The sequence below is a fragment of the Aotus nancymaae genome, unplaced genomic scaffold, assembly GCF_030222135.1.
Source record: "Aotus nancymaae isolate 86718 unplaced genomic scaffold, 86718_ANA_hifiasm-v0.15.2.pri h1tg000003l, whole genome shotgun sequence".
Taxonomy (NCBI): Eukaryota; Metazoa; Chordata; class Mammalia; order Primates; family Aotidae; genus Aotus; species Aotus nancymaae.
This window is the reverse complement of record NW_026988414.1, coordinates 72,787,323-72,801,483: the sequence shown is the minus strand read 5'-3', so window position 1 is coordinate 72,801,483 and position 14,161 is coordinate 72,787,323. Positions and strand designations below refer to the sequence as shown.

At 55.7% G+C, this 14,161-nt stretch overlaps 1 protein-coding gene across 1 annotated transcript in view; it reads right to left on the bottom strand.

Annotated features, from left to right (window-relative positions):
* CCDC33 (coiled-coil domain containing 33) overlaps positions 1-10,025 on the bottom strand; it is a 96,734-nt gene extending 86,709 nt beyond the window's left edge. Inside the window, exons 1-2 of the mRNA XM_012475930.3 lie at positions 10,005-10,025; positions 2,450-2,613 (exon numbers count right to left, since the gene is read on the bottom strand). Of these exons, the coding sequence (XP_012331353.2) occupies positions 2,450-2,613; positions 10,005-10,025 (185 nt within the window). The remainder of the gene's footprint in view (positions 1-2,449; positions 2,614-10,004) is intronic.
* Positions 10,026-14,161: the final 4,136 nt, after the last annotated feature.

Sequence of the window (14,161 nt, the reverse complement as noted above, 5' to 3'; positions counted from 1 at the left end):
TATTTTCAGTAGAGATGGGGTTTCTCCATGTTGGTCAGGCTGGTCTCAAACTCCCGACCTCAGGTGATCCACTCAACTTGGCCTACCAAAGTGTTGGGATTGAGCCACCATGCCCGGCCTTTTCCTCATGTTTAAATTGGGTTATTTGTTTTTTTGCTATTGAGTTGTATGAATTCCTCACATATTAACTCCTATCAGATACATGGTTTGCAAATATTTTCTCCCATACCATAGGTTGCCTTTCATCTTGCGGATTATTCCCTTTGCAAACTTTCTAGTTTGATGCAGTCGCACTATTTTTGCCTCTGCTGCCTGTACTTCCGGTGTCATAGCCAAAGATTAATTGCCAAGATCAATGTAAAGGAGACTTTCCCCTCTGTTTCCTTGTAGGGGTTTCACAGTTGCAGGTCTTACATTTAAGTCTTTACAAATAAATACATATTTTTTAAAAGCTTTGAAATACTCATCATGAACAAAACAAAAACTTCAGTGAACTTTCTTATGCCTATTTTATGCTTTGTTACCTGTGTATTTGGAATTAGATGTGCAGGGATAGAAAACTCTTTCCAGGGTCTATGGTCTCTGAGGGTCTGGATTCTCCCTCTGGGGTTCCTGCTTGGGGCTGGGGGCGACCACTGAAAGCCCACTTCAGGTCCCGACAGCTGGGCCTTCATTCTCAGAAGCCCTTCCTTCTCCTTTCATTTGCATCTCATTAGCACCACCTCGAGTTGGTGGCAGCTCCGCCTGTCTGGAGCCCTGGGAGGCAGGCTGCAGCCAGGCCCGGAGCTGCTCCCAGCTGGGGAGGGGTGTGACGACCTGGTCTCTCCTCCTCCTTCCCCGCGTTCTCCGTCCCTACCCTCTCTCTCGCCCCACGTGCCGCAGCCACTGGGAGGGCGCAGGCGGACTCGGGGTGTGCCCCACTCTCTGCACCCCCACCCAGGCTCAGGTCGCCTAGGCGCCAGCCTCGCGTTCCTATGGCAACCGGGTGATGGCGCGGGTCGCGGTGCCTGCCTAGGAGCCACGCGGCCACCCAGCTCCCCGCCCCGCCGCCCAGGCTGGATTGGTGACAGGCAGGGCCTCAATCTCCCGAGATGATCGGCGATAATTGGTTTATGGAAATAGCTGAGCGGAGAAGGCTGGCTGCCCCGCTAGAAACCAGCCTCCCTGCTAAGCCTGCTCCCTCCACCTGCCCTTCCCTCACCAAGGAAATGGAGTTGGGGGAGGGAGCGCCAAGGAGCTGGGCTGGCACAAATGGGGCTTTCGAGGCAAGTGTTTCACCTGTTGGTCTCACCGCGGGGAACTGGAGGGAGCCGGACTTGTCATAGTAACCAGCTGTTGGCCTCAGTCACTCCTTGGCCCCTAAGTTTGGGCTCAGGCCTATGTTGGGTGCATTGTTGGGGGAAATGGAGGAGATCCGTCCTCAGGGAGCTCCAGAGGAGCGCATAAACCATATTGATATAAAGTACTTCAAACCAGGGTCACCTCTGCTTGGAGCACCAGAGGAGGGAGAGCTCAACTCTGGTGGCTGCCTGGAGGAGGAGGCTTTCAAGGGAAGATTTCAGCAGGCATTGGTAAGAGGGCTGGAGCAGGCAGGCACTTCCCTAAAAGAAATGTGGGCAACGGACTCTTGGCAGGAACTGAATGGTGCTGGCATTGGTGGGGTTGGGGAAGTATAGGGTGGCTTGGTGGGACGCCACCGCGGCTCCCACCGCCTGTCTGTAGAGATCTAGGGGCCACATGCTCCTTGGAGGGTGCTTTATAGTAAAGATTGAGCAGACGTCCGGTGACCCCAGCGAAGGCTGGCTGAATGGAGACTGTGTTGCCCTTGGTGCCTGTCTGGAAGAAGTGAGACCCGTGAGGTGGGCATAGATGTGGCGTGTCAGGCCTTGGCACCAGGCTGGGGAAGTGTGTACCCTGACAGCATCTGGCTGGAGGATGCGTGTGGGGTGCATTAAAGGCCCAGAACTAAGGGAGTCCCCCTGATAGAAGTGAGTGGAGAAGGAGGGGAGGGGAGGGTGGTTATGAGGACCCTACCCCAGGGTTGGGCATGATGGGGTGGGGCACCCAGAAGTCAGAAGAGGCAGGCCCCAAATCTTCCCCTTCCCCAATCTGACCATCACCCCCATGAGCCCAGCCCAGGCCTCTGCATGAGAGGGCCCTGCCCCACTGGAGCTGAGCTGTGGCCAATCCCTGCCCAGCTGGTGTGGGGTGGGGGGTGACGCTCTGGATCCTTGGCACCCGGCCTTGCCCAGCCCCAGTGAGCAGCTTCCCATGCAGCGGCGGATATGCCAGGCAGTGCCCACAGCGCCTCTGTGAGTCATACTTGGCTCTTCCTCTCTGACAGTCCCTGTCCTGGGCTTTTGGGTGCTCATATTCCAAATAGCTGTCCCCCTGTTTCTGCTCACAGCCCCAACCCATCCCCTGCCCCCACTCTCACCCAGCTACTTACACCACCACATAGGGCCACGGCTCGGAGCCATCCTTGCAGGCAGGCAGGTTGGTAGCCCCATGGAGGGTGACCATGATGGTCTCCTTGTTAGAGGGAGACAGGTGACCGATCTCCGGTTCCATGCTCTGGGAGGCGACCAGGGGCTCCTCTGGGCCTTCAGTGTTCTGTGGGGAGATCCAAGGATGAGTGGCCTGTTTTTTTACTTTTTCTTTTTTTTTTTTAAACAGAGTCTCGCTCTGTCACCCAGGCTGGAGTGCAGTGGTGCCATCTCGGCTCACTGCAGCCTCTGTCTGCCGAGTCCAAGCGATTGTCCTGCCTCAGCCTCCCCAGTAACTGGAATTACAGCCATGTGCCACCACATCCTGCTAATTTTTGTATTTTTAGTAGAGACAGGGTTTCACCATGTTGACCAGGCTGGTCTTGAACTCCTGACCTCAGGTGATCCGTCGGCCTTGGCCTCCCAAATTGCTGGGATCACAGGCGTGAGTCACTGTGCCTGGCCCTGAGTGGCCTCTTCTGCTGCAGCACCTCCCTTCACTGCCACCCTCTAACATCTAGCCCCCCTCACAGCTCCCATCAAGTGCCTGCCTCCCTCTGTCACCCCTCCACCCACTCTGCAAGGCAGTCGCTTGGCCCCATTTTCTCCGTACCTCTGTCCGCATCCCACATCTTTCAGTGCCTCTCAGCCTCTCCCCGAGGCCTGGATCCAGGATGAGACAGGCCACCTCACCTTTCAAGTCCGGTCCCACTTCTAAGCCTTGGCTTTCGCAAGTGCCCTCGTCTGTAATTCCTAAATCCCACCTGCTTTTTCAGTCCTAGCAATGGGCCACCTTCTTCAGTCTGTCCCGTAACCTCGCCTCAGCCCACCCATCACCTCAGGTCCCTCCTGTGCACAGCACTTTACAGCTTACAAAGCTTCTCCACGCCTCGGGGGCACTCCGGGCATTACATGGAGGTGAATACATGTGTCTGTCCCAGATGCCCCACCTGTCTTCTACCCAGAGAAATTTGTGGACTGGGGAGGAGGAGGTGCCTGCCCATGCCGGGGCCTCCTGCGCCAGTTGCCCCATGCGGGGACACAGCAGCTCAGTAACTCGTGGCTCCATGGCCCAAAGGACCATTGTGATGAGTTGCTGAGAGGAGACAGAGCCCTGGCTGGCTGAGGCAGTCAGGGAAGGCGGCAGAGAGGAGGAGGCCTTAAAGGGTTGGGAGAATCTGCAGGAGTGGAGTCAGGGAGGAGAGGCCAGGAGCAGAAACTGGAGTGAAGGAGCAAGCAGGAAGGGGCAGAGTTTTCCGAGGCCCAGAGGTGGCTCAGTTTGACCGGGGAAGCAGTGGGGACTCGGGGGAGATGGCAGCGCTGGGGACATAAACGCTGTGGGGTGGGGAGGGGTGTGGCCGTGGGGCTGCTGTGGCTCAGGGGCGTCCTCATCCTCCCTGGCCCTGGTCCTCCACTGGCCGGCTGGCTGACTCTCCACTCCCAGTTAATCTGACCCAGATTAATCCTCGCTAGGCCTCCTTCGATAGGTCTCCCTACCCTTTGTCCCTCCAGCTGATGTGAGGGGCCATAGAGGGGCACTCCTGGTCCTGGGAGATGAGCAATGACCTCTCAGGGTGGTGGTGGAGCCCTGAGGGGCCACCAGGGGGCTGTCCCACATCTTTGGCAAGCTCAGCCTGTCAGACCCTGCATTCCAGGGCAGGCCTTGGTGGGTGGGGTTAACAATGTCCTATTACACAGAGGGGTGATTGAGGCCCAGACAGAAGCAAGGACCTGGGCCCTGGATGGACTTTGGTTTTGATGGCAGCCCCGGCAGGCTGGGTCCCTGGCTCAGAATGGGCTAGCTCCTGAGGAGCCCTGAGGGTCAGGAGAGCAGGTTTAAACCAGCTCTGCCTCTCACCACACCGGCTACCAAAGCCAGCTGTGCTCTGAGCGTCAGTTTCGCCAGAGGGGAGATGAGGGCTTGGACTGGCCTATCTGGAACCTGCTCTGCTCCTACCTTGAGCCTGGGGGTCCTGGGCACCACACCACCCCTGCTGGCTCCTGGAAGCCTCAGGCGGAGGATAAGAGAAGGGGACAGTGCCTGAGGCTCTGCCCTGCCCTGAGGAGTTTTAGGGACGTTATTTCATCCATTTCTCATGACAGTGTGGGGTGCCCACAAATCGGAGCCACACCCCCCCCAACAGCTCCCCTGGGGGGGTCTACTGGCCTCTCAAAGTGAACAAGCTCTTGCCTCCTCTTCAAACCCCTCCTCCTGCTGTCTGCCCCAACTCCTTAATGAGTTAATGGTGATCTGTTGTTCTAGTTTTTCAAGCGCCACATCTTGGAATCCTTCCTGATTCTTCGCTCTCTCCCTCTTACATCCCTTATGCAGTTCCTCAGCAGATCCTGTCAGCTCTGCCTTCAAACCATTTCTGGACTCTGACCCCTTCTCAGCATCCCTGGGTCAGCACTCAGGTCCCTCCCAGACACCCGCATGTCCCGACTCGCCTCTGACGGCTTTCTCCGTTTCCTCTCCAGCTCTCCCTCCACCCCATCTGATCTCACACAGCGGCAAGAGTGAGCCTTTACAGATTGGTCTGGACCCTCTCTCTCCTCTGCTCAGAACCCTGGAGTAGCCTGCTGCTTCTTTCAGAGCCTTGCAATGGCCCGTGGGGCCCTCCAGGAGCTGTCCCAGAAAGCTGACCTCATCTTGTCCCGTGGAGCCCTGTGGGTCACTCCGCTCCAGCCACACTGACCTCCCGGCTGTTTTTCATACCCACCAAGTTCCCTCCTCCCTCCCGGCCTCTGCCCCAGCTGTTCTCTCAGCCTGGACCGCTCCTCCCTGGGTGTCGCCCCAGAACTGTCATCCCTCAGCCTGCCTGGTGCAGGCTGTGGTCCTTGCCTAGCAAGATGACTAATTAGGAGGTGAGAATACATGCCCCCCAGATCAGAAGTGCCAGTCCTGCAAAGAGACCCCTACTCCTTCCTCTGACTGAGGAGGCCACCCCTACCCTCCTCCAGGACCCAGCAGAGCCTGTCACCATCTGCAGAGGTGTTGAAGAAGGTTGCCCCTCCTCCACCTGCTCCTCCCAGAGGAGGGGAAGGTGCCCCTGCCTGGAGGTGAGGGATGGGGTGCAGCCAGAGTGCCGCTCCTTGCCCTCCTAGGTACGCAGCTTCCTCCCATATCCACCCTCACTGCCCACCACCATGACCCCTCACTTCCCCAAAGACTTGCTCTCCTGATTTAGTGGCCCAGGAGCAAGGCTGGCAGCCCCGGGGCAAAAGACCTAGGTTTCAGCTCGGCTTGGCGTGGTGGCTCATGCCTGTAATCCCAGCACTTTGGGAGGCCGAGGCAGGTGGATCACTTGAGGCTGGGAGTTCGAGACCAGCTTGGCCAAGATGGTGAAACCCCGTCTCTATCAAAAAAACAAAAGTAAACCGGGTGTGGTGGCACGAGCTTATAATCCCAGCTACTCGGGACGCTGAGGCAGAAGAATCACTTCAACCGGGAGGCAGAGGTTGCAGTGAGCTGAGATTGCACTCCAGCCTGAGTGATAGACTGAGGCTCCATCAAAAAAAAAGAAGAAAGGAATGAAGGAAGGAAGGAAGGAAGGAAGGAAGGAAGGAAAGAAGGAGGGAGGGAGGGAGAGAGGGAGGAAGGAAAGAAGGAAGGAAAGAAGGAAGGAAAGAAGGAGGGAGGGAGGGAGGGAGAAAGGAAAGACCTAGGTTTCCGCTCAGCTCTGGCCCCACCTCTCTGCCCCACCTCTCTGAGCCTTGATTTTCCCACCTGGCCGATGGGAATGCCTGGAATGGTTTGTGATTTAGCCTTTCTGTGGTCACTGTGCCTGAAGTTCCTGCAGTGAGCTGGGAGGGGTGATTAATGTTCCTCGATGGATTCCCTTTTTTGCTATGAGGGTACAGGCCCTGTCACAGGGCCTAGGAGTCATGAGCTCCCTAGGGTCACACAAGTGAGGGCCCAGGAGCATGACCATTGTCCAAGGCTCTCACTGACTCCCTGGCAGCCCCAGAGCCCAACTAGGCACCTGCAGACCCGGCCAGGAGTCGCACTGGCTCCTCCTCTACCTCCTCTGTGCCTCCCTGTCGGGGACAGCCTTCCCTTCTGGGAAAAACGCTTGCAGGAAGTTTGGCAAGAACTGCTCATGCTTCAGTTCTGGGCATGAGGCCAGCTGCCAGGCTGGCGCCTCCTGGTGAGGCCTGCAGGCATGTGCCCGCTGGGTAGGCTGGGCCCAGGGCCAGGGAGGCCTGGGGCCAAGGGTGATGCCAGGACGGGGATGGTGGCCCAGGGCAGCCAACCCTCCCACGTCTGGATGGGAATCTGCCCACTTCCCTAGAGACCTCTTGCATCAGAACCAACGTCTTCAACCCATCTTTTACCCCGGCCTGCACTGGAGGATTTATGAGAGAACAGAAAATGCACATACCGGGTTACACAAGGGGGAGTGAACTGGGGGTGATGGGGAAATCCCCCTGTAAGTCTCAGGCAGCACAAACCCATCTGTAGGGGCATGGTGAGCTCTGGGGAGGAAACTCATGTCTCCTCTTGGCGGGGAGCAGAGGTGGATGCTCATCGTCAGCTTCTCAGGCTCACTCTCGGTTAACTGACCCAACACTGCTAGGGTGCAGAGATCAGCAGGCAGCTTTTCCAGGCAGGGGTTTGGCCAGTTTAGTTGCCCAAGGCCACACAGCCAGTGGATGAGAGACTGGGCTGTGGACACCGAAGCCTGCCTGATTCCAAAGCTCAGCACTCTCAGCTACTCCACTGGGCCTGGTAACGTTCCTGTGGTGCTCTCCAGGAGTTGACCCAGAAAGCTGACCTCACCTTGTCCCATAGGGCCCTATGGGTCATGCCGCTCCAGCCACACTGGCCTCCTGGCTGTTTCTCACACCCGCCAAGCTCCCTCCTCCTTCCCTGCCTCTGCCCCAGCTGTTCTCTTTGCCTGGACCGCTAACCCCTGAGTCTCACTCCAGAACTGTCATCCCTGTGCCTTGCTCCCTCCCTTCCCTCGGCTTGCCTGGTGCAGGCTGTGGTCCTCGCCTAGCAAGAAGACTAATCAGGAGGTGAGAATACACGTCCCCCAGATCAGAAGCTGCTAACTCCAGTGCCCTTACCCAACCAGACAGGTGGCCTTGCCCTCAGTAGGCCAGGATTAGCCAGCAGGTGTTCCAGGGGAACTAGGACTGCCCATCACAGGGCATTTTTGAATCTGAGCGCCGGGGGGAGGGGCAGGGGTGGGAGGAGGAGGCAGAAACAATGGGAAGGAGTTAATGGCCCTTGAATTCAGCTCCTGAGGGTGAGGTGGGGGCTTAACTTGGTTCTGGCAGCGATAGAGATGGAAAGAGACAAACTCTTCCGCCCTCCTCCCTTGCCGCCCCTCTCCTCCAGCAGTCTGGGAGGCCTGAGGAGCTAAGCCCAGTTCCACCTTCTAGAAGGGCCCTGCGTCTGAAAACCCACACCAGCTGGAGAGGGGCTGGGCTGGGAGACAGGGTGCCTGGCTGCCCGGATCTGTCATGTGGGCAAGTTATTTGACTGCAGTGGGGCTATTTCATAGCAGTTTCACAGGACTTTCAGTTAAAAATGGTCCCCCAGGTTCCTTTCAGTTTCAGCATCTAAACTTTCCTGGGAGTTCCCGTGGCCAGGGGAAAGCTGTTTTACAGGTGAGGAAGCACACTCAGAGAAAGCAAACCCTCTGCATGAAAGCACACAGCTTAGCTGCTGGGGCCAGGGCTGGAACCAGAAGCAGGGTCGGTGTGACCCACACTCCCGCTGTCTCTGCATGCTCTAACCATGCCTCCTCGGATGTGGCTCCCTTCTCTGCTCCACAGTGGATACTCCCTGGAACTCATAACCTGAGCATCCATTGGTGGCAGCAAGAGGAATTGTGGTATTTGGAGCAGAGAAGCTTTCCCAAAGATGACACAAAAGTTAGAAATCATTAAAAAAGTGGGGGCTTGATTACATTTAAAAAAATCTATACCAGCTTCTACAATGGTCCGAAATGCCCTGCAATACAAAGAAAAGAAAAAAAGGAGAAAATGTTTGCTATATATATATACAAAAAGGATTAATATCCCCAGTATACAAAGAGCACTGAAACCTACAAACATCACCTCAATTAAGAAAATATGAACTGGGGAGTCACAAAAGAAGAAACATGAATATATATTATATATACATGATGAATGTCATTTTTTTATTTTTATTTTTGAGACAGAGTCTCACTCTGTTGCCCAGGCTGGAGTGCAGTGGCGAGATCTCAGCTCACTGCAACCTCCGCCTCCCGGGTTCAAGCAATTCCTCTGCCTCAGCCTCCCGAGAAACTGGGATTACAACTGTGTGCCACCACATCCTGCTAATTTTTGTATTTGTAGTAGAGACAGGGTTTCACTATGTTGGCCAGGCTGGTCTCAAACTCCTGGCTCGGAATCCCCACAGTTCTGGGATTACACGCGTGAGCCACTACGCCGGCAGTGATGGGCAACCTTACAGGCGATTCTGTCCAGCTATCAAAAGTGCTTCTCAAAGCTACCAATCAAAGCAAGCTTGGCTCCTCCTCAGGACTCCCTGGATCCCCAATCCAGCTCCATAGGTCATGTGGGGACCAGCTGGCACTTAGGGTGCCAGGTCAACCTGGTGCCTGGTCCTGAGTGTGTGGCATTACAGAAAGAAGCTTGATAGGGAGGGTGGAGTCTGAGGAGGGGCCAGCTGTGGGCAGAGAATGTCAGGAGCCAGAGACATCAAAATCCAGAGGGATAAAGTGGAAATCACACTAGGGCCTGGGCACCCCCACCTATGCGGCTTATTCAACCTGAGTGTAACCACAAAGAGGGTTTTCCCGGTTTGCAAGTACCTGTGTGCCTTTAGTCTCAGCTCCTTCTGCCGTCCCTGTGGGTGAGTGACACCATCTAGGGCAGGGGCTCAGCCTTGCCAGTGAGGAAGGAAGGGCTCTCTTGCGTTGAACTGTTAGCATCTCATCGCACTGAGATGCTAGTCCCTTCCTGGCAGAGCCCTGCTGCTGGGCCACAGCTTTTTATTAAGCACCCGCTATGTGCCAGGCACTGTGCTGAGTGCTGGGGATACAGAAATGAACAAAACCCACAAAAATCCCTTCTCTCCAGAGACCCAAGCATCTGTGTTCCAGGGCAGGGGCCTAGGCCCTGGAAAATCAAGGCCAGGGCTACGAAGCATGGGGGCAGTAGGGGCATCAGGGCTGCCAAGGCAGCAGCCTGGAAATATCCTGGAAGCGATTGGACGGGGGTAATGAACCATCTCAGTGGGCTCTCAGAGACTATGTGAGCCCAGCAATGGGAGGGCAGGAACCACCAGGTACGGATGGTCAGCATGGACAACATCTGCAAGCACCCTGCATTCCAGCTCCCCCGGGGCGCAAGAGTATAGCGCAGCTAACCTGGGACAGCCACAGGGACCATTTCACAGCTGTGAAAACTGAGACCCAGAGAAGGGAAGCTTTGTCATGATTAAGGCGCACAACTTTAAAGGAGGGCCTTGGAAGGAGGGACGGATTCATGCAGGTGCATGGCCCATGTCCTTGGCCTCACCTTTCTGTTTTTCCATCCCATCCTCTTGAGGGCAGGGATATCTGGTCTTGTTTAACAATCTTGGGACCATACCTGGTATCAGTGGGTGATCAGGCATCAGTCCTGCCCGGACAGCTGGCCTGGGCATCTTGGAGTCTTTACGGGTAGCAGACAATATGGAGGGCAGGTGGGAGGATGAGGGAGAGAAGAGGGTAAGATAATACATTCTAAACCTTTGGGTTAGTTAATGGGTGTTCATTATTATTATTACTGTTATTTTTTGAGACGGAGTCTTGCTCTGTTGCCCAGGCTGGAGTGCGGTGGCGCGATCTCAGCTCACTGCAACTTCTGCCTCCCGGGTTCAAGTGGTTCTCCTGCCTCAGCCTTGAGTAGCTGGGACTACAGGCATACGCCAACACGCCCAGCTAATTTTTGTATTTTTAGTAGAGACAGGGTTTCACCATGTTGGCCAGGATGGTCTTGATCTCTTGATTTCGTGATCAGCCCGCCTCGGTCTCCCAAAGTGCTAGGATTACAGGCATGAGACACCTGCCCGGTGGGAGTTCATTATATTATTGAAAATAAATTATAATTAAATAATTAAAGAAAGCCATGATGGGCCAGTGATAGTACTGGAGTATGAACCAAAGATTATGGTTAATTTAGTTCTGAGTGCTGCAAGAAATTATTACAAAGACATAAAATGTCTTTCAATTGAGCATTTGCTGCATGCCAGGCATGGTCCTAAATGCTTTTGGTGAGGTGAGACGGAAGAATGAGGAGAGATTAGTCCTTGGCCTGGGGTGGCGGGGGATGCTCTAGAGAGAGGTGAGGTCTGAACTGGGCTTTGAAGGATGATCAGAAATCCTGGGCTAGTGGCTGGGCATGGTGCCTCACACCTGTAATCCCAGCACTTTGGGAGTCCGAGGCAGGCAGATTGCCTGAGCTCAGGAGTTAGCCTGGGCAACACAGTGAATACAAAAAATTAGCTGGGCATGGTGGTGGGCACCTGTAGTCCCAACTACTCAGGAGGCTGAAGCAGGAGAATCACTTGGATCTGGGAGGCAGAGGTTGCAGTGAGCTGAGATCGTGCCACTACACTCCAGCCTGGGCGACAGAGCGAGACTCTGTCTCAAAAAAAAAAAAAAAAAGCAAAGCCATGCAAAGCAAAGCAAAGCAAAGAAATCCTGGGCTAGAAGAGGAGGGATCTGGGGTGCTGGGCAGCATTCCGAGGTGTTTGGGAGGCCCCTGTGACCTGCCTCATTTCTGCCTATTTTGGGCCCCATGTTGGAGGCTCTTTTAATCTGGTCCAAAAGCAGAAGCAGCCTGGCAGCCAGGAGGCAGGAGATTTCCACTTTGCAGAGGCCTCCCAGCCTCCCTCTCTACCCCCATTCCAGAGAGAGCAGCAGCAAGGATATGGTTCTCCCCAGTTTAGAGACAGAAAAACGGAGGCTTTGCTTTTGATTAGAACTGGAAGGACCAGCCAGGGTCACCCAGACACTGGTGGGGGATGGAAGTCAGGAACCCCATTCCTAATTTCCTCCCTGTCTAGGCCTGCCAAGAGTGGTGCCCCTGGGGCTCTGGGGCAGGGGGCCTGACCAGGAATGGCCTGGCTGTGAGCAGTGTGCTTTATCTTCCTCGTGGGCCAACATGTCCCAACACAGTGTGTACGCGTGGAAAGGTCTCAGTGGCTGCTCTCCCATCTCCCTAGAGCGCCTCTCCCTCAACCTCTTAGGCTTAGTCTAGGAGGCTGGGGCAGCAGGTTCCGGGCATGGGGAGTCATTGCTGCTTCTCCAGCAGCAGGACTGAAGACGCAAGCCAGGTGCCTAGGAAGCAAACGTTTAGGAAACTCTCATTCTCAGGGCTGCACGGGCTCTGCGCTCCCGACACAGCACCTGCTGACATTCTGTGCCCTGTCCACCTTGCCTGCCTCACTGTGGTCCCTGCCCTGCCCTGCAGCTCTGCCTCCAAACCCGGGGCTCTGGGCTCTCACCCAGCTGCCCATGCTGGCATCCAAGCTCTCTGCCACTGCAGCCACACCCCTGCCATCTTCATGCCTGGGAAGAAGCTAATGCGATTGGGCACTGGTTCCAGGCCGATTTGTCCACCTCCCGGGACCAAGGACCCCTGGGACACCAGCTTTTGTGCGTGCCCCAACCTCCCCCTCCCCCGCAGAACTGCTTCCTCCTCGCCTGTGACAAAGCCTTAACAGCAGTAGGAGCCCAGCTTCACTACCTTCTCCTCCCCTTCCTCCAGCAAGGTGAGCTCTACCTCCCCAGCACAGAGAAGTGGGCTTGCTCCTCACACGTCCACGGGCCAGACATAAGCTTTGATGATTCAGAGGGATTCCAGGGTGAGAGAGAGCAGGGACAGATTAATCTCACAGCTAATAGATAACTGTGCCCACCCCCTACCTCCAAGATGGAGCATTTGGAGCTGTATCACTAGGAGGGGCCAGGGGTTAAATGTGGCCACTAGGGAGCCCATAGTTCTGGGAGGGGCAAGCCCCTGAGGCTGGATCTGGGGCTGGCTCTTGGGGAAGGAGGGAGCTTGCTGGCCAGACAGCAAGAAGAATCTGGACAGACAGATGTGGCTCACAGTCAGCCCTGCTTCCTCATGCCACGTCTGGGGCCTAGAGTCTGGGGAGGCAGCCCATGAGGACAAACTACCCATGCAGTGAGACCCAGAGGACCGTGTCTGTCTCCCGGAGCTCCCCACCCCCACACCTGGCCTTTCCTTCCCTCTGAGTCCCGTCCCACCCCCACATTTGGGCATGAGTTGGTTGAGGTGGGAAATGTAGGCAGTGTGATTTTGTGGCAAATGGCAGCTCAAAGCTGTGTGATCTTGGGCAAAATGTTAACCCTTTTTGAGCTTTGGTTCCTGTCCTTATCCAGTGCGGAGATCAGGGCTGCTCTGTGGGCTGAATGAGACCATGCAAGTAAAGCTCTTAACACCGACAGTTACGAGCCCCAGGCAAGCTTGCTTCTCCCTGCTAACCAGCCTTGGGCTTGGCAAGTTCTCTCTAGAACAGCTCTGGCTGTAGTGACGTCAGTTTAAACCCAGCCCAGCACCTTAAGGGGTAGGGTATGAACTGGCCTCGAGGCCCAGTTGGAGCCATCGTGGAAGCACAAGGCAAAGCCAGCCCCACAAATCTCTCTGCAAAAACTCCTGAGGCTGAGCCTCATAACTGAGCTGAGGTCAGAGCAGCTCCTGAAGGTCCTGTCCAGCAGGCGGTGGATTTGGAATGGGTCACCCTCTCAGAGTCTTCTGTCCTTCAGCCAACAAGGGAGGGCCTGCTGCGCTGAGGGTGTGGGACAGGCGGAGCGCAGAGATCCTCCAAGGAAAATGCTTTAGTTGACAACAGTCAAAATAAAAATGAAGGGAGGGGCGGGGACTCACCCGGGTCCCACGCCCCTGCCTCATGTTTCTTAGTTCCAGAAGCAGCACAAACACAGGAGGTGTTGCCAAGGACCACGAGGACCGCACAGGCTCAGAGCAGGAGAGGAAGGGGTCGAGGAAGGCCTCCAGGATGAAAGGCCTTGGGCAGGACCCAGAGAGCACATTGCATTTAAGTTGGAAAGAAGGGGACATTTCTGGTGAAGGGCTACCTAAGAAAGGTGCCGCCATGGGGATGGGCCTGGACGCCCGGAACAGAGCGGGGCTAGAGAAGAGGGGAAGCGGGCCTGCGGTGATGTCTGGGTGGGTGTGAAGGCTCTAGCTCTGGTGGAGACGTGGAGATTCACCCCACAGCCATTTCTCACTTCTCGGGCCCATTTCAGCGGGGGAGAACTCACCAAGTCCAAGGTTGGTTAGCAGGGAAAAGAGCAAGCCCATCTGGGGGCTTCACCGTCCGTGTTAGACCTTTACCTGCAGGGTCTCGTTCAGCCCTCAAGCGGTCCTGATTCTCCCACTGGATAAGAACGGGAAGCAAAGCTCAGAGAGGGTTAACATTTTGCCCAAGATCACACAGCTTTGAGCTGCCATTTGCTATAAAATCACACTGCCTACGTTTCCCACCTCATCCAACTCAGCTGCCCAAAAGCAATGGAGAAAGAGTGATGGAGGAATACGGGGGAAGGGGCAAGAGTCAGGAAAGGAGAAGGCCACGCGTGGGGAATCTAAAAAGGCTGGCTTTCCGAGACTGCCACTCTGCTGGCAGTCAGCTCTCTCAGCACAGG